Source organism: Saimiri boliviensis, chromosome 8, assembly GCF_048565385.1.
Source record: "Saimiri boliviensis isolate mSaiBol1 chromosome 8, mSaiBol1.pri, whole genome shotgun sequence".
Classification (NCBI taxonomy): Eukaryota; Metazoa; Chordata; class Mammalia; order Primates; family Cebidae; genus Saimiri; species Saimiri boliviensis.
In genome coordinates this window covers 55,673,615-55,691,817 of record NC_133456.1, presented here as the reverse complement: position 1 = coordinate 55,691,817, position 18,203 = coordinate 55,673,615, and the positions used below count along the sequence as shown (strand labels likewise).

Below are 18,203 nucleotides of genomic sequence, written 5' to 3'. Positions count from 1 at the left end.
GCTGTGCCTATCTGTAGTTTAACTGAGCACTAGTTCTCTGTAGGGATGTGCCACAGTGAATTCATTCACCAATGGAACCACATTTGGTTGTTTTCCAATTTTGGTTGATTATATATAAAGCTCTTCTAAACATTTGTGAACTAGGTTTTGTGTGAACATGTTTTTATTTCTCTGTGATAAACATCTAGGAGTGGGATTGTTAGGTCATAGGAGAAATTTTATGTTTAACTTCTTAACCAACTGCCAAACTCTTTTCCCAACTGGTTGTACCATTTTGTATTCTTCCCAAAAAGGCATGAGAATTCTAGTTGCTCCATATTTTTGCCAGCATTTGGTATTACGGAAACATTTTAAAACCATTCTAATAGGTATGTGGTGGCTAAGTATTTCCGTTTTACTTTAATATGGTTTTTATTTTATTTTATTTTTTTAAGGCAGAGTCTCACTCTGTCACCCAGGCTGGAGTACAGTAGCATAATCTTGGCTCACTACATCCTCTGCCTCCTGGTTTCAAGCAGTTCTCTGCCTTACCCTCCTGAGTCGCTGGGATTACAGGTGCCCACCACCATGCCCAGCTAATTTTTGAATTTTTAGGAGAGCCGGGTTTCACCGTCTTGGCCAGGCTGGTCTTGAACTCCTGACCTCGTGTTCCACCCACCTCAGCCTCCCATAATGCTGGGATTACAGGCATGATCTACTACGCCTGGCTTGTTAATTTTTTTTTAAAGCAGTTTCAGAAGAGGTTTTTCATTTTAAATAAAATGTCTGTTTCACCACAAAAGGCAGGTTGATTTGAGGGGTAGGTATTGAGTGAATCATAGTGCTGATTGTCATGTATGGCAAAACTTGTGCTAGAGGTGGGTAACTGAGTAAATTTGGGAGACAGGTACGTTCTGCTGTGCTCTAGTTCTGTCAACTAAAGAATGAACTGCATGAGGCTGTCGTGGATATCTAACTGATATTCTGGGTATTTACCAAATGCAAATGATTGTGTTAGAATAGGAAAATAATGATCTGTTCTTAACACAGAAGCAGTTGAAGTGACTGTCATTTTTTGAAGTCTTGTTAGATTTTGACAAGCAGGACCCAGATTAATTTAACAGCAGATGAGATCGTGGAATGTTGACAATCTAATCTTTGTGGGGTAATGATTTCCCTTTAACAATCTGGCCGTAAAACCATTTGGACAGTTGCTAAGTGAGATCTCAGCATCTTTTTTTTTGAAATGGAGTTTTGCTCTTGTTACCCAGGCTGGAGTGCAATGACGCGAACTCGGCTCACCGCAACCTGCACCTCCTGGGTTCAGGCAATTCTCCTGCCTCAACCTCCTGAGTAAGCTGGGATTACAGGCACGCGCCACCATGCCCAGCTAATTTTTTGTATTTTTAGTAGAGATGGGGTTTCATCATGTTGACCAGGATGGTCTCGATCTCTTGACCTCATGATCCACCTGTCTTGGCCTCCCAAAGTGCTGGGATTATAGGCGTGATCTCAGCATCTTGAAACCGGATGGAATTGGAAACGTGAAGCAATAGGAAGTGGCTTGTCAGAATTTTACCAGTATGAGTTTTCATTTTCTTCCTCAACTGGGTATTTCAAGAGAATTTCTAGAATAAAAAGACAGAGTGAACAAGTTCCCAGTTTAATTTCCTTTTCATAGTCATGGTTTGTGTATTTTAGTGATAAGGAAGGTCACTTTCTGATTTTCTCAGCAGGAGTCTCTGAAGCCAGATACACTGCAAGTTTATGAACCATAAAATATGTGTAAGAGGCAGGTAACCACTCAAGCTTTACTGGGTTAACGTTGGGGGCATAACTAATTCATTCTGAGACACTCACTAGGACATATAGCTCAAATTAATTACTTAAGATATGATCTAGTGGTGGGAAAGGTTGATATTATTCACTATTCTAGTACAAATCTTGGAGACTCTTAAATACTTAAAAAGGACTCTGTTTAAATGATGAGCAGGTTGAGGTTTAAAAATAAAATCAAGTGGAAAAATAGTACCACTGTCTCAAATCTACTTGTAGTATATTCCTGTTCATCAATAAGGCAAGTAAAGTACTGTTGACCTTGAGGCTGGCTTTCTATGAGATGGGAATCCTTGGAACATTGTTCGTGCGATTCAGCTGGAGCCTGTAAGTCTTTTGCATGTATTTTGTGAGGACAAAGTTAATACTGAAGATACTTGAATAAAATACCCAAGAGTCAGGTCTTAAAATGTTTCTTAAATAATGATTTCATTCCATTTATAAAATGCCAAAACAACTACCTGCCTATTGATACCATTTAGAGCATGAGAGATGTTTAAAGAAGGAAACAATCATTTCGTGTCTTCTCATTTCTGAAGCTATCCTCCTGAGGTTACCACTGTTAAGGGTATAGCATTATTATACCCATTTAGCTCTGTGACCTCATAAAACTCATAAACTTGTAAAACATGCCATCTTCTGTTTTTCAATGCAATTCAGTGATAGTTTACATCTTATTCTGTAACTTGTTTTTACCACTTCAATGCACATCAAAGGCATTCCTTCGGGTAACCACATTAGATTTAACCTTTTTTTTTTTTTTTTTTTGAGGCAGAGTCTTGCTCTGTTGCCCAGGCTGGAGTGCAGTAGCGCAATCTTGGTTCACTGCAACCTCTGCCTCCTGGATTCAAGCAATTCTCCTGCCTCAGCCTCCTGAGTAGCTGGGACTATAGGCATATCCTACCTTGCCTGGCTAATTTTTTGTATATTTAGTAGAGACAGGGTTCCACTGTGTTAGTCAGGATGGTCTCGATGTCCTGACCTTGTGATCTGCCCGCCTCAGCCTCCCAAAGTGCTGGGATTACAGGCATGAGCCACCATGCCTGGCCAATTTAACCATTATTTACCATTTACCATTGCACAGCTAAAACATTTCCCCAAGAGTTGATCCATCATATCTCAGTCAATCATTTCCATATTCTTGGACACTCATTTTTTCAGTATTGGAGAGCTACTTTTGCTTGGCCTTGTTTTGTTTGCTACAAATCATGCTCTTATAAATAAGAATTTTTTTTTTTTCAAGAGACCACAACCAACAGGAATCAAATAGAATTTTTAGGGCGAATCATGGAGTTGACTATATAGTCTTTCAAAGCATATAAGGGTGTCTTTCTTTCTTTTTTTTTTTTAAGAGAGATTTTCTTATATCTGTTTGAGATGTCATACTGTTTCGGATAAGTATGTTTCTTGTTCTTATTCTGAGTGCTTGAAGTTGTTTGGGACATGGTACTGGATGTGGTTGTAATGTAGGCAACTTAGATATTCTCATGGTTTAGAACTGTACAGACCAGTCCAGTAGCCACTAGCCACATGTGGCTTCTTAAAGTTAATAAGATAAAATAAAAGTTCATATTCAGTTTGTCAGTCACACTGGCCACTTTTTTTTTTTTTTAAGGCTAGTCAAGTGAAGCAGTGGGAGTGGAGAAGGAACTAAGAAATCTGTAACTGGTTGTGATCAATTAGTTGTAAACACCACTGCACTCGGACCAGCCTACTGGCCACTTTTTAATAGCTGCATGTGGCTAGAGGGTACCATGCTAGACAGCACAGATAAGGAATTTCCATCAGTACAGGTTTCATTGGACAACGATGGTTAAGGATCAGGAATGCTGCCATCAGATTGCATTCAGACAGATCATGGCTCTCCCCAACTTGTTATGTGACCTTGGGCAGGTTACTTTACTTCTCTGAGTTTGAGCTTCCTCATCAATAAAATGAGGGTAATAATAATACTTACTTCTGTGTTTCTTGTGATGATTAAATACAAGAATATTGAATAAGTGCTTAATACCATTGATTAAGTGCCTGACACCTTGATTGAGACATAAGTGAACATCTGAGAAATGAAAGCTATTATTATTTTCCCAGTGTTTGATATATATATATATATATATATATATATATATATATATATATATATATGGGGGGATGGGTCACTGTGTTTATTAGCTTAAGGCTAATAACTGCAAGATATTGTTGGCCCAATTTCTAGCTAGACAAACAGAAGGCAGTATTGTAGGCTAAGGAAAATCCCAGTTTGTCAGCCTGGTGGCTTTTTTTTTTTTTTAAATTAATATGCTGTCCCTGAGAAACATGGTAGAATTTGTTTTACTCGTCTTCTGTCAGGAAGTAACCCTTCTGGCTTTATTAGAAGCATGGTTTGTAATAATTGTACCCAACCCAGATGGCTCCTGAAAACCCTTTGAAATGCCATCTGCCAGGCGTGTGTCCAGCCAGCAGTCTGTCATTCTGCTACAAGAAAAGAGAAGGCGGGGTCCCCTCCCTGGGTCCTTTTCTCCGCAACATCACTGAATGGAGCCTGGTCAGGTTGGCCTAGACCCAGGGCAGGCTGCTCAAAGGATAGTTGGGAAACCTCCTGCTAGCCTGAGCATGGAAAGGTTTTGTCTGGGTAATAAACCCTGAGAGTTTTATGGGCGGAGACTTGCCCGCCCACCCATTCCCTTCCCCTGCTGCTCTAAGGCATCCTAAGCATATTTATTTACACATGGAAAAATGGGATCTGCTAGTTTCGTGTTTCCTCTGAAATGTAGCATTTTTGACATTCTTGATTATTTTGAATCCTCTCAAGAAATTAAGACCCCAGGGTGTTTGTTGTCTTTAAGGTAAACCTCACAAATTGGATCTGAAAACATCATTGAAAGAATGGCAAAGATGGCTGCAGAAGGAGAAAAAAAAAACAACGCTGTCTGGTTTAGCAAGACTGCAAAACTCAACACATTTTTTGTTTTGTTTTATTTTGTCCTCATTTTTTTTTAGATAGGTTAAGTTAATGGAACTTTGGTATGGAGGCTGAATATGAGAGTTGCCATATAGAACATATTTAGGACAGATCCTTTCACAGCCAGTTTCAAAGAGATTCTATTCTTGCACTGCACTGGAATTCCCAGTGTGATGTAGACTGTTTGTGTTTTACAAGTAGCTGGCTGAACAGCTTTTTCACTTGGCTCCAAGACATCACACCCTCCTCCTTTGCTCCTATCTTGCTGGCTACTGCTTCTTAGTCTCCTTTGAGGATCTTTCTCTTATTCCCGACTTCTAAAAGTTAAAAGTTTTTAGTGTTCAATCTAAACTTTTTGCCCTTTTTTTTTTCTAAACTCTCTCTCTAGATTTTATCTTTCTGTCTCTTTACTTCAGATGCCATTGGTTTACTAATCAACTGGTCACTCTTATTATGTTTACATTTTACCCTCTACTCTGACCTTCAGACTTTTAACGTCAGCTGTGCTCCAGCTCTTTGCACCTGGTATCTGTTAGGCATTTCAAACCTAACATGTCCAGAAGTGAACTTTTTATTTTCCATTTTCTCAAAACCATTTCCCTCAGCCTTCTCAGTCTCTGCAAATGGCACAGCCTGTTTGCCCAGGTCATAAAATAGGTATTTCTGTCTTTATTATTGTGTCTTTCTTACATACAACATCCAGTCCATCAGCAAGTTCTGTTAGTTCTGTCTTCAAAATATAGATCTAGCATGGTGTGATGAGCTGACATACTTTTTAAAAAAATTAATTTTAAGTGCCAGGTTACATGTGTATTGCATCAGTGGGTGGCATGGAGAGCACCAGGATAAATAGCTAATACATGTGAGGCTGAATACCTAGATGATGGGTTTTACTTTTAATATGTCTATTCTGTGGACTCTACTGTAGCTCTTTAAAATACTCATGTTTGTAATAGAAATCTCACTGCTTCTTATCACTTCTGTCTTAATATTCTAGTCCATATCCTGATTACCATTCATCTGGACACTACAGTAACCACCTAACTAGTCCCCCTGCTTCTATTCTTGCCTACCTTCTGCCCTACTCTGCCCATAATGTGTTCTCCTTGAAGTCAAAGAGCTTTAAAAAGGAAACTCAAGCTGAGTGTGGTGGCTCATGCCTGTAATCTCAGTAATATGGAGACCAAGGTAGGAGGACTGCTTGAGACCAGGAGTTGGAGATCAGCTTGAGCAATATAGTGAGACCTCCCACCTGTACACAGAAAAAAATTAATTAGCTGAGTGTGGTGACATGTGCCTATACTCCTAGCTACTCAGAAGGCTGAGGTGAGAAGATCTCTTGAGCCCAGGAGTTCAAGGGGATCATGAACTGTGATTCCTCCACTGCACTGCATGGCAAGCGATAGAGCGAGACTCTATCTCTAAAAAGGAAAATAAAAGAAAAACCAAATCAAGGCACTCCCTCACTCAAAACTAATCTAAGGATAACATTCCATTATCCTTAGAATAAAATATGAAGTGTTTTCTGTGGCCTACGTAATCTGGCCCCTTGCTTTCATTTCCAGCTGTTTTTTAATCAGTCTACCATCATCATGCTGGCCTTTCTGCCCTTCCTGGGATACAACAGATCACACCTGTATCAAAGCCTTTGCCCTTCTCCCTGCCTGGATGCATTCCCCATCACCTTTGCATTAGTCAGGCCCTTCTGAATCAACTAGCTGAAATAGCTTCCTTGCTTCTCCCTTGCTTCTTCTCTCCAAAACACTGTCTAAACCTTTAACCTATGCTACTCTGAGATACTTTCTAATCCTTCAGTTTATAGAAGACAGATTTCCACCCGAGATTTTATGCTATAGTTATTTATATGCATATTTGTTTCCTGTGTCTCACAGTAACATATAAGTTCATCAGGCATGAGCTTTGTCTAGTTCACCAGTGTTTCCTCGGTGCCTGAACTAGTGCCTGGCATGTGTTGGGACCTCAGTAAATATTTATTGAATAAATACATTATATAATGCCATGAATTCACACATGTATACTTACACAGATATGTATTTATATAGGTGTATGATAACAGATTATTGTAATGGGATTTGAAACGTAAGATTCTATCAATTCATTCTAACAAAAACATAAACTATAATGTCTACTAAAAATTATTGAGGAAAGCCCTCAAAAAGGATTATCTCATTCAATATACATAGCAAACTTACGGATTAGGTGCTATTATCCCTGTTTTGCAAACAAGGACACTGAGAAATAGTAGACATTAAGGAACTTCTCTAAGACCACCAGTTGGAGAGGCAGACCATCAATCCAGCATTCCCACTCCAGTCTAGACAACTGTTCTTTTCTTTTCTTTTTCTTTTTCTTTTTTTTTTTTTTTCGAGATGGAGTTTTGCTTTTGTGCTCTTGTTGCCGAGGCTGTGATCTCAGCTCACTGCAGCCTCCACCGCAAGTTCCACCTCCCAGGTTCAAGCAATTCTTCTGCCTCTGCCTCCAGAGTAGCTGGGATTACAGGCATGCACCACCACGCCTGGCTAATTTTGTGTATTTTTCAGTAGAGATGAGGTTTCTCCATGTTGATCAGAGTGGTCTCTAACTCTCAACCTCAGGTGATACACTCGCCTTGGCCTCCCAGAATGCTGGGATTACAGGCATGAGCCACCGTGCCCTGCCCAGACCACTGTTCTTTAACAGTATATGAAACATAGGAAATAGTCCCTATGTTTCCTGTGCCTGACACTTGAGATGTAAATTTAAAGACTGTGAACTACCTCAAGGGATTTGTCATCACCTGCCAGGGGAGGCAGAAGTGGGAACAAATTAGGAAACGGTGTAAGAGTAGAATTTTTTAACCAGAAGGTTCTAGCATGCTGATCATGAGAAGCAAACATCTTTAATATAACCATTCTGTGCCCAACCTACAGCTGTTTAAAACACTCAGATTTCAGATAGAAAAATTACATGCACTACAAAATACATTTTGCCTAAGTAAAGTATGCACCAAGTGTTGAACGTTTTTCGCTTATGAAAGTTATGAATATCCAGTGTAGGTGTGGATACAGTCATTCACATGGGTGAATGATCAGAGACTGAACAATGCTAGGAAGTTTAGAGCCACTAGGCACATGTAGTTGGTTATTTAATTGCATTACATTTCAACGAAGAGATAATAGACATAGGGAAATATCCTTTCTTGTTATACGGGAAAACATTGACATTAAATCACCACCACAGGTCATAATGCCTTGCAAAATGAGCTCTGTTGAATGCAACAGCAGAAATCACATTTTTTGCTCTTTTTTTTTTTTTTATTCGGCCCCATAAGATTTAACATATGCTCCTAGTACACGGTACATAATTGCTGCTTGATTTATTTTCCTTTTTGACTTATGTGTAAACCACATTCTGCTCATTGCTTTCACTCTGTTGACTGAGATTGGGCTGAAATGATAGATCTATAGCCCAGCACCTGAACTGGGTAACTTTTGTACTCTGGGTGCTCTCTATTATTTTGTAAAAGGAAGTGTTACATTTGTCAGCCATTGAGAAGATGACCAGATTGATTCAGGGGGAGAATTTTCTAGCAAATGCTGTGTCCTTTCTCTCTAGTCAGAATTCATGGATGGCCTCTTTTTGCCAAATGTATTAATTACATGAGGAGCAGCATCATTTTAATCCCTGGGAGATGTCCAACCACAGATCTTGGGTAATCAGATTTCTCTAGTGATGTGTTTATGCAGCAGGTATTATTTTCTTTAAAGGGCTTATTACATTGAAACTTCCTGGTTGTATTGAGGAACACAAGAATTTTGAGGCCTGTGATAAAAACACAAACCCCTTAGGCTCTGAGCTTAAGGTGGATACGTTTTTAGTATTTAACTGGAGTCCTAAAAGCTGTTGACTGTGAATGTTGTCTACATAAAATCTAGTTCACCTTTTTTATTCAGTGTATTGTCAAAATTATAAAACTCTCTCTAGATTACCCAGCTGTATTTGATTTTCCTTCTCTCCATTTGTGGGTCCCAGGCACTAGAGGGTGGAAGTGAGGATGCTGTTGTGTTGTGTTAGAAAGAAGTTGCATTTACTGTGTCCCTGTCTGGACGGATGAGGCAGCAGAGCCTTGGGTATGCCAGCTTACTGAACAGGTTATTTTAATTACACCTGGATGTGGAACTTCCTGTTTTAGTTGACTGATGGCTTGTTGTACCTCTGTATTTTCTGTTACAGGCACAACCCGATCTCCCAGAGAAGGAGAAGTGCCTGGCGTGGACTACAACTTTCTGACTGTGAAGGAGTTCTTGGACCTCGAGCAGAGTGGGACTCTTCTGGAAGTCGGCACCTATGAAGGTAAGTTACTTGTACAGCAGCATAAAAAGCTTCTCTCTTGGGTACTTCAAAACCAGAGCCATCCAGGCAAAAATATGTTGTGGATTCTGGAGGTCTAAACAAATAACAGGAGATTGCAGTTCACCTTAATATGGCGAGTAATGATCAAGTCTGTGAAATAAGACTTTGTGGAGCTCTTTAAAAATAGTTTTTGTTTTTCTCTAGGAGTTTTCTTTTTTATCTATTCAAGTGCATGGGTCAGTTTTGTTTTTTAATATGGACATGCATGGTATTAGAAAGAAGAGAAGGAAGTATCATGATTAATCACAAAACGTGACCCTATAAGTAGTTTGTTTTAATCTTGAAGAAATAAAATATTACTTTCCTACTGATTGGTTTCTAATGTATTTTTCGTAGAAAATACTTATGTGATTCATAAAGGAAACTATTTTAAAAATATTTAGTTAAGTAATCTTCATATACCTATCTCCCACCTGCCTAATCTAGGATTCACTATTATAAACAATCTGATTACTCTTCTGAAGTTTATGTCAATACAGACATGCATGAGCACATGTGTATATATATGTGCACATGCATGTTGTATGGATATTCCCATTTCTTCCCTGTTTTCCCCAAAAGGTAGTATACAGTACATGCTATTTGGTACCTTGCTTTTTTTGTTTAACAGTATGTCTTAATAGGCCATTGCAATTCAGTAATAAAGTACTTCTGGTTTTCTTCTTTTTAAAATAGAATTATAAAAATTATAATTCCTTTGTATGGGCATACCATAATTTATTTAACCACTTCCCTCTGAACAAATATTTGAGTCAGTTTCAATGTTTCATGTTTCTAAACACTCCTGAGTTGAATGACATGGATGTATCATTTCACATAGATGCAAACATATCCATAGGTTCAGATCCCATTGCTAGGTCAGAGCCGAATGTGGTGGAAAAAAAGTTACGTTTTTCTGAAAACAGTATTATAGCTTGATTACTTTTTGGAGTGTTATTATTTGAGACAGAAGTAGTGTAATGATGCTGTTAACTAGGAAGGATTATTAACGTAGTCAAGTTATTATGTGTATCTCTTTACAAACTCTTTAAAATTTGGATTTATTAGGCATTCAGGGGGCATTTTAAAGATTAGACTTAAACATGAAGGGTAAATACAAAGTAGATTATTATCTTATTAAGGACATTATAGCTTTAATGTGATAATTGCTCCTGTTACAGTGAGTAACAGTCACATCATGATCATGAATCTTAGAGATGCTGTTGCTGGGTTGATATTCTTTGGAGAATAAGGGAAGGAACATTGTCTTTGTACATACTGCACATTTCCAAATGTAAATATACAGCGGACAGTGTATATTATTCAAATTCCAGCTCGTGATGTCAGAAATTTTTTTTTTCTTTTTAGTATTGCTGATTATCAGTTGGCTTAGTTTCCTGAAACCGTATGTTGGGATGTGACAGAGTAACTGGTGGGCTGGGCAGGGGTCTGAGAATAATCGAGGTCTAGGAGGGTATAGAGGGAAGGAAGGGGGCTGAGGGAAGTTACAAGGAGCTTCTTTAACATGTTATCAGCATGCTATCCTCACATGTTGTGCATGTGAATTGAGCTAAAACTTCAATGGCCATGAATAGAGCGTGCGTGATTCCTCTTTGCTTAGCAGAGAGAGAATTATCCTCATCTGAAATCAGTTATGCCCATCTGGGGGGCTTGAGTCATCAAGTACACAACACATTTGCATTTTTGGAGTGGCTGGGGTGAAAGTGGATGTACAAAGCAAAAGAGAATTGGGTCAGACAGGAAAAACTTGTGATTTAGACTCCAACTTGGAAGAAGGAAAGTAAACTCTCTTTATTCAGTGTTAATGGAACAAATGATATATAGGTGGAGCCAGTTCTTTTTCTCATTTAATTTTATCATTGCAACAGACGCGGCTATTATCTTCACTGAATTTTTAGATGGAGTGACTGAAGCCAAGTGGCATTAAATAACTTTTTCAGAGTTGCACAGCCAGTTCTAGAATGCTAGAACAGGAACCAAACCCAGCTCAGTGTCACTCTCAGGTCCTACACTCTTTCCTGAAAACCTCAAGAGTATCTGAGATGTGACTAAAAAGTTAAGGAAAATAACTCATTAGTGCCTGAAGCTAACTTCCTGGTGTGTAGCAATAGGAGAATGTTTTTCAGAAAATGTCTGATTGTTTTATAGAAAATGAAACACTCTCTTTGTGAGTGTTGCATAGTTATTTTAGAATTGGAATTTTCTTATGCACAGGATTAATCTTTTCTAATTCTAACCCATTTGATTGTACAGTGTTATTCAGCCTGTGGCCTATTAGCAGTGAAATTTCCCTACCATATGAGGTGGTTCATAATTTTTTGGAACTGGCCGGAATATACTATGTTGACTCTTATAAGCTGAGAGCCAAATGGATTTTTATTAAATGCCGTATACCCTCATAGGAGTGGGGCTTAAGAGACATTGAGAGAACTTCCTCTGTCTTTGCTTCCTCTGGACAAGTCCCTTGTTGGTGGCTGCTGTCTGTTGGTGGACACTAACAAGCCTGCAAGGCCTGCTGTCACACTGCCTGAATTTGATTCTCAGCCCCTTTGCTATTGAGCTGTGTGCCCTCCAGCAAGTTACTTAATGCTCCATGTCTCCATTTTCCCGTTGGTAAAATGAGGATAATAATAGTGCTTCCTCAGAGGTAGGGCTAAATGAGACAATAATTGGAAAGGGCTTAGCAGACTGTCTGACACATGTAAGTTCTCCATCAGCATTAGCTCTCATATTTCCACACACCTAGTTTAAAATTACTCCCATGATGGATCCCTTCCCCTCTACTAGTCAGTAAACCAGCAGATTTGCCAGTAAAATGTCTTTATTTACTGTTTTGCCCTCCTGAAATTGCTTTCTCCAGATCTCTACTGGTTCCAGAGAGGAAAAATCTACCACCACAACCCAAAGCACCCTTTAAAGCAAGACACATATAAATGTTTAGGTAAAAGTAGTAAGTGTACATGATGGAATAGTTCCTATAGTAAAAGACTTAAAACTATCTAAGTCCAAGTTGTTTTCCCTCTTCCATATGAGTAACCATTATTAAAAATGCTAGTGCAAATATTTAGAAAACTTACACACAGCATATATGTATATCTTGTTTATTTCACTCTATTCTTGCCCTTTGCCCTTAACATACCTTGGAGATCTTTCCACATTATCGCATACAGTTTTTCCTCATTCTTTATAAATACTGCGTAGTATCCCAGTGAATGAATGTGTGTGTGTGTGTGTGTGTGTGTGTGTGTGTATAAAACTTAACTAGCCCCCTGCAGATGGACATTTTAAATGTCCCTGCCTCACCTCTCCCTTCTGTTTTTGGTGGTAGTGTTATAAACAGTGCTTCAAGTGTCTCGTTACACATTTATGAGCATAACGATAGGGTAAGTTTCTGGTGGCACAGCTTTAAAGCAAGTCTTTAAATGCATATATAGTCCATTTCAACAAGTATTTATTGAGCATTTATTTCAGGTCAGACTTTGTCATGAGGCAAGGGATATGATGTACAGGGCAATAGACCAAAACTGCCCCGACTTTGAAGATACTTACTTTTTTTAGTTAATTATTTTTGCTGATGCTTGTGTAGCACATAGCAGGTGCTCTTCAAAGAGCATTGTATGCACATTCATTTAATCTTCCTAACAAGCCTATGAGGTGGGTCCTACTTATGACCCATTTCACAGAAGAGGAGTTTGAGGCCCAGAAATGTCAATGATCTTTTCTGAATTCACATGGTAAATCAAAGATAGAGCTGGGATTCAAATTCAGGCCCCTGGGCCCCAGAGTCTACACTCTTCCCCTGCTTAGTCTTGTGAGGCAAATTAAACGTAAACAATTTTGTTGGGTATGGTGGCTGGCACCTGTAATACCAGCATTTTGGGATGCTGAGGTGGGAGGACTGCTTAAGCTCTGGAGCTCAAGACCGGCCTAGGCAACATGGCAAAACTCCATCTCTACAAAAAATACGAAAGTGAACCAGGCATGGTGGCATGTAACTGTGGTCCCAGCTGACTCTGGACGCTGAGGTGGGAGAATTGCCTGATCCTGGGAAGTTCAAGGCTGCAGTGAGCCAAGATCATACCACTGCACTCTAGCCTGGGCAGCAGGTGTGAGACTTTGTGTAATATATGAATGAATGAATGAATGAATGAATGAATGAATGAATGAATGTAAACAGTTTTAAGAACAGTCATGAGTGGGCCAGGTACAGTGGCTCATGCCTGTAATCACAGCAGTTTGGGAGGCCAAGACGGGCAGATCATTTTAGGTCAGGAATTCGAGACCAGCCTGGTCAACATGGTGAAACCCCATTTCTACCAAAAAAAAAAAACAAAAAAACCAAAAAAAACAAATCTTACCTGGGCATAGTGGTTCACACCTATAGTCCCAGCTACTTGGTAGGCTGATGTGGGAGAATCACTTGAATGCAGGAGGCAGATGTTATAGTGAGCTGAGGTTGTGCCATTGCACTCCAGCCTGGGTAACAGAGTGAGACCCTGTCTCAAAAAAAAAACAACCAAAAAGAAAAGTGATGAGTGTTCTGAGAAAAACTACACAGTGCTCTGAAACTTATAGGAAGGGTGCACCATTTCATCTAGTGTTGGCAGACTCCCTGGAGGAGGCGAAGCTATGGGAGCTATGGGAAGACTATGTTAGGCCAGGTAAGAGGCTGGGAGATGGTTTTTTAGTTTATTAGTCACTATGGGCCAGGGGGCCTGAATCCAGAGAGAGCAGTGTGATGATGAACCAAGAGAGGGTTAGAAGGATGGTTTCTAGAAAGGGAGGGGAAGCAACCACACCCTGCTTCCCTTAGAACCACTGCTATTCTATAAGAACTTCCTTCTGTCCTGGGAATGTTCAGTATTCTGGACTATCCGGTACAGCAGCCAGTAGCCACCTGTGGCTCTTTTGATTGAGAAACTGAGTTTTAACTTAATTTTAATTCATTATAAACTCATTTAAATTTAAGTAGCCATACATGGCTGGTGGCTCTGCTTATAGAGTAAAAGCTTCTGAAAGGAAGAGCAGGGACCTGCTCAACAAGATCGTCTCTGTCTTCACCAGCTGACCTCACAAAGCAAAGCATGTCTTAAGAGTTAAGCTCCTTTAAAAATGAATCCTCATTTTGAGTCCTGTCAAAGAGGATGTTACTGCACAGGAGTGGTGAGCTGCTTCTGTGGGGACATTTTATGACAGGCGAGATGGCAGACAAGTAGAGTGAACCCATGAAGCCTCAAGGCCCGGTAACATTCAGAATTCTCTTTCAGGCCCAATCTTTGCTTGATTTAGATTGGTAGGGTTGTATCACTTTACAGCTGGAAATGCAGTAAAGTTAGTTTTTTCAGATGATAGAACTGAGACCCAGAGAGAGTCTGGTTTAAGATACTACAAGGAATCAGGGATATAGCCTGGCCAAAGGTTGCAGGACTTGGATGCTGTTATTTTCCTTTTGCCTGAAAACTAATGCTTCTTTTGTAGCCTCAGTTACTAGTTTATGCATTCACTCATTTATTCATTAAAGAGAAAATGCTGAACAAAAGCAGATATGGCTGTGGTCACTGTCTTCATGGGTCTTAACTGTCTAGTAAACAAGACACACTATTTAATCAAACAAATATCCAAATATTAGTGTGTGAAAGTCTTTAAAGGAGACCATAAGATGGGGAGAGTGGATGTCTGTGGAATTGAACAAAGGTACCCCTGTAGAAGTAGTAATTGAAGTGAGATCTGACAGGTGAGCTGGAGTTAGGTTGCTAGATTTAGCAAATAAAAACACAGAACACCCTGTCCTGCATTTCATCTGGCAACCCCAGTTGGAACTAGTTTTGGACCACATTGGTGATGGTGGTGGTGAACGGTCAGCTGAATCTAGAGTTATTTATGTGAAAAGCTAACTTTGCTAATATATTGGTTATAGTGAGAAGGAGGTAGAAAACACAGATGGTGATAATCCTCCTAAGATTAATCCTAGTTTCTGTCTTCTGTAACTGGATAGATAGTTTTACCATTTGTGAAAACAAAAAATACTAGAATAGGGATAGATTTTGGGGGTAGGGTCTCCATTATGAAACTTTCTATCCCCCAGCAGCTATAACGCTGAGAATTGCATGTACTCCCAACAGAGTAGAGCCCCTTCCTGGCTATGTAAGGAATCTGATTATCATTCCTCACAAGGCATAGAGTTATTAGTAGAGTTTGTCATTGATCTCTGCTTTAGAAGTTGAACCAACTCGTCATTCTGTCACTGAACAGAATTGGCAAGAAAGCAAGCAAAGAAGGCAAAAATAAGCACATCTTTCCAGCTTGGCCCAACTTCCTAATTGTGGCACCGAGCTAATTTATTTGATATGGTGCTTAAAATAAATCAGCTGAACCATCTCCTTTTTCCTTTGCTTTTCTTTTTTTTTTCTATTGACATTTTTGCTCTGCTAGACAAGTCACTGCCTCAGCCAGCCCTTGGGACTTCTCTAGGAGAGAGTTTACAAGGGATGAACTATTCAGTGGAGGGTGGGGGTCCAGACATGCCTGTTTTACAAATGCCTCTGGGTAGAAGAGGCTGATTATACACTTTGAGCATTGCAGAGGTTTTCCTTCAGCATAGAAGTGCAGCACCAGGGTGACATTTAAAATTGGAGTTATGGGTTGCATATTTCTGCATGTTAATTAGGAAGAGGATATCAGCATTCAATAATGTTATTGTTTTGCTTCCTAGAAGGTCTGCAAAAAGGCAGCTGCCAGTGGTATAATTTTTGGGGACGCAGAGCTAAAACGGGGGTGAAGAGAGTTCTTGTTTCTGGTTAAAGAAAACGAGACTGTCTGGAGTCCTGTTCTTTGGCAGGCCCTGGAAGCAGTCTGTTGTGATGAGGTCTGTTGGCAAACTCTGCCATGGAATGTTCTCTGTTGATAATGAAAGTGACCAAATGAAATCTGTGCTATAATTGGCTGTTCATCTGCTTATGGAGACGGGGAGGCTGGAGAAGTTTTCTTTAATTCCCTGCATAAAGATCCCCAAAGATTCCTGGAGTTAATAAGCATAGTTGTCCGAGACAGACTAATTTGTGTTTAAATGCCAGTAATCATTTTTGACTTGTGTGAATATCAGTTTCTTTATGTGAAAATGGTAATATTGATGCCTTTTTTTTCTGTAAGATTGTTTATAAAGATGAGAGTAAGTGAATATATGGGTAGTGACACTTAATAGATGTACAATAAAGGTAACTTTAAAAAATGTTGCTTTTTGAATATGTATTTTGATAATATACTCTTCTGCACATTAACCCTGCTATTTATCCACAACGTCAGGCCTGATTGGAGACTGCTAGAGTTTATTATATGCTAACATTGTGCCAAGCACAGTGCTTGGTGCTTTGTACACATTATCTAATTTAATCTTGAAAAAACTCTATTAGGTAGCTATGATTTTTACCTTTATATTGTGTAAACTGAGGCTGAAGACAGAGAGGTCCCTTATCTCACTCAGGGTCATAAAACTCTTACGTTGTCGTCTTTGGTCTTGTATTAGAAGCCAAATGGCACTGGCAAGGACAAACTGCTCATTATAGGACAGTGGTTTATTGTCCATCTGTGCATGCACATCCTATTTTTGTAGGGTGGAGCAGGTAGGAAAAGGAAGATAAAAGAGAAAGTATTGCAGTTTTATGAAGGAACTGTCATGCGCTGAGCAAGCAAGTAGCAAAGTGAAGTGATGCAGGTCTTGGTAATTCAGATATAATTGATGGACTGGAAAGTGTCGTGAGTCATGCTGTTAAAAACTGGATCCACAATACAGGTTTTTAGGAGGACCCCAGGATGGAATTCATGTGTGCTATTTGCACTCAGTCATTTACTCATTCTGCAGTGAATTACCAGGTAATGGTACGTGCCTGGCACTGTGTCAGCCCTGAGAACACAGTGGTATACAAAATCAGATGTGGCCCCTGGCCTCTTGGAGCTTATAGTCTAGAGGTGAAAACAGGTACTGATTAATTAAACCATCTGCTATATACAATAAAGGGCATTAGGAGGAGGAGGTATGTGTTTCCTTGCGAACATATAAGAACTGATAAGGGCAGCTTTGATCTAGTCTGTGGGGTCAGAGATACTGTCGCTGAGGATGAGCAGGCAATAAGGAGGAGCACAGGGAGGAGTGGGTGCAAGAGATATGAGACAGGGAAGGGGGCACAGTTTCTATGCTGTGATCTGAAAGGCGACCAGTGAGTTCCGAGCAAAAAGAACAAGTGAAGGCAACCAGGACAAGTGCCTGGAAAGTGGGCCGGGGGCAGACCACCCAGGGCCTTGAAGCCAGAACAAAATCAGATACGCTGGATGTCCATGTGATCATGTACTCTATACGTATTTGCACTGTACATACACAGAGTAACGTTTTTGTTTGCCTACCCCCCAAAAAAGCTAACAATTTTTGCCCCCTTGGGAGTGATATTGCCCATGTTGAAAATTCATGCTTTAGATTCCCAGCCATGGGTGGTCACTACCATCCTGGTCCCAGGCTTATTTTCAAAAGCTTGTCTTGTGGGAAGAAGGTAGACAAGTACCCCCAATTCTTACCCACATCTACCCTGGACCAGCCATGTAACTCTGTGGTAGGTGTTTCTGTGACTTTGGGCCTCTATGTTTATCGTCTGCAAAAGAGGAATGATTTTCTCTGTCCAAAATGGCTTTGCTACACAAACAGTGATCCATGGATCTCAGGCCCACCCTGACCATAACTTAATGTAATTTAATTGTTTACACATTGAAGCTTGACAAAACTGAGGTATACCATGTAGTATGATTGCAAAGATCATGTTTCAGTCCAATTTTTACTTTGTATTTCCCATGCCTGGCATTAAAAAGGTTTTCTGTAAGGAAATGAATGAATGAATAGTAAATTTGTATAAGTTGAAAGCCATACAGATTTGATTCATCCTAGCTTAAATTCCAGGGTTACAATCCTCCTTAAATATTTTATAAAGCTCTAAAAATTGATTTGCAGTGCCTATTAATTTTTAAATGTGTG

General features: G+C 39.7%; 1 protein-coding gene across 22 annotated transcripts in view; it reads left to right on the top strand.

Moving 5' to 3' along the window:
• The window catches only part of MAGI1 (membrane associated guanylate kinase, WW and PDZ domain containing 1), a 680,038-nt gene that overhangs the window by 529,321 nt on the left and 132,514 nt on the right, over positions 1–18,203 (top strand). For all 22 annotated transcript variants that reach the window (XM_039477259.2, XM_074404507.1, XM_074404511.1 and 19 more), the window contains exon 3: positions 9,008–9,127. In XM_039477259.2, the coding sequence (XP_039333193.1) occupies positions 9,008–9,127 (120 nt within the window). The remainder of the gene's footprint in view (positions 1–9,007; positions 9,128–18,203) is intronic.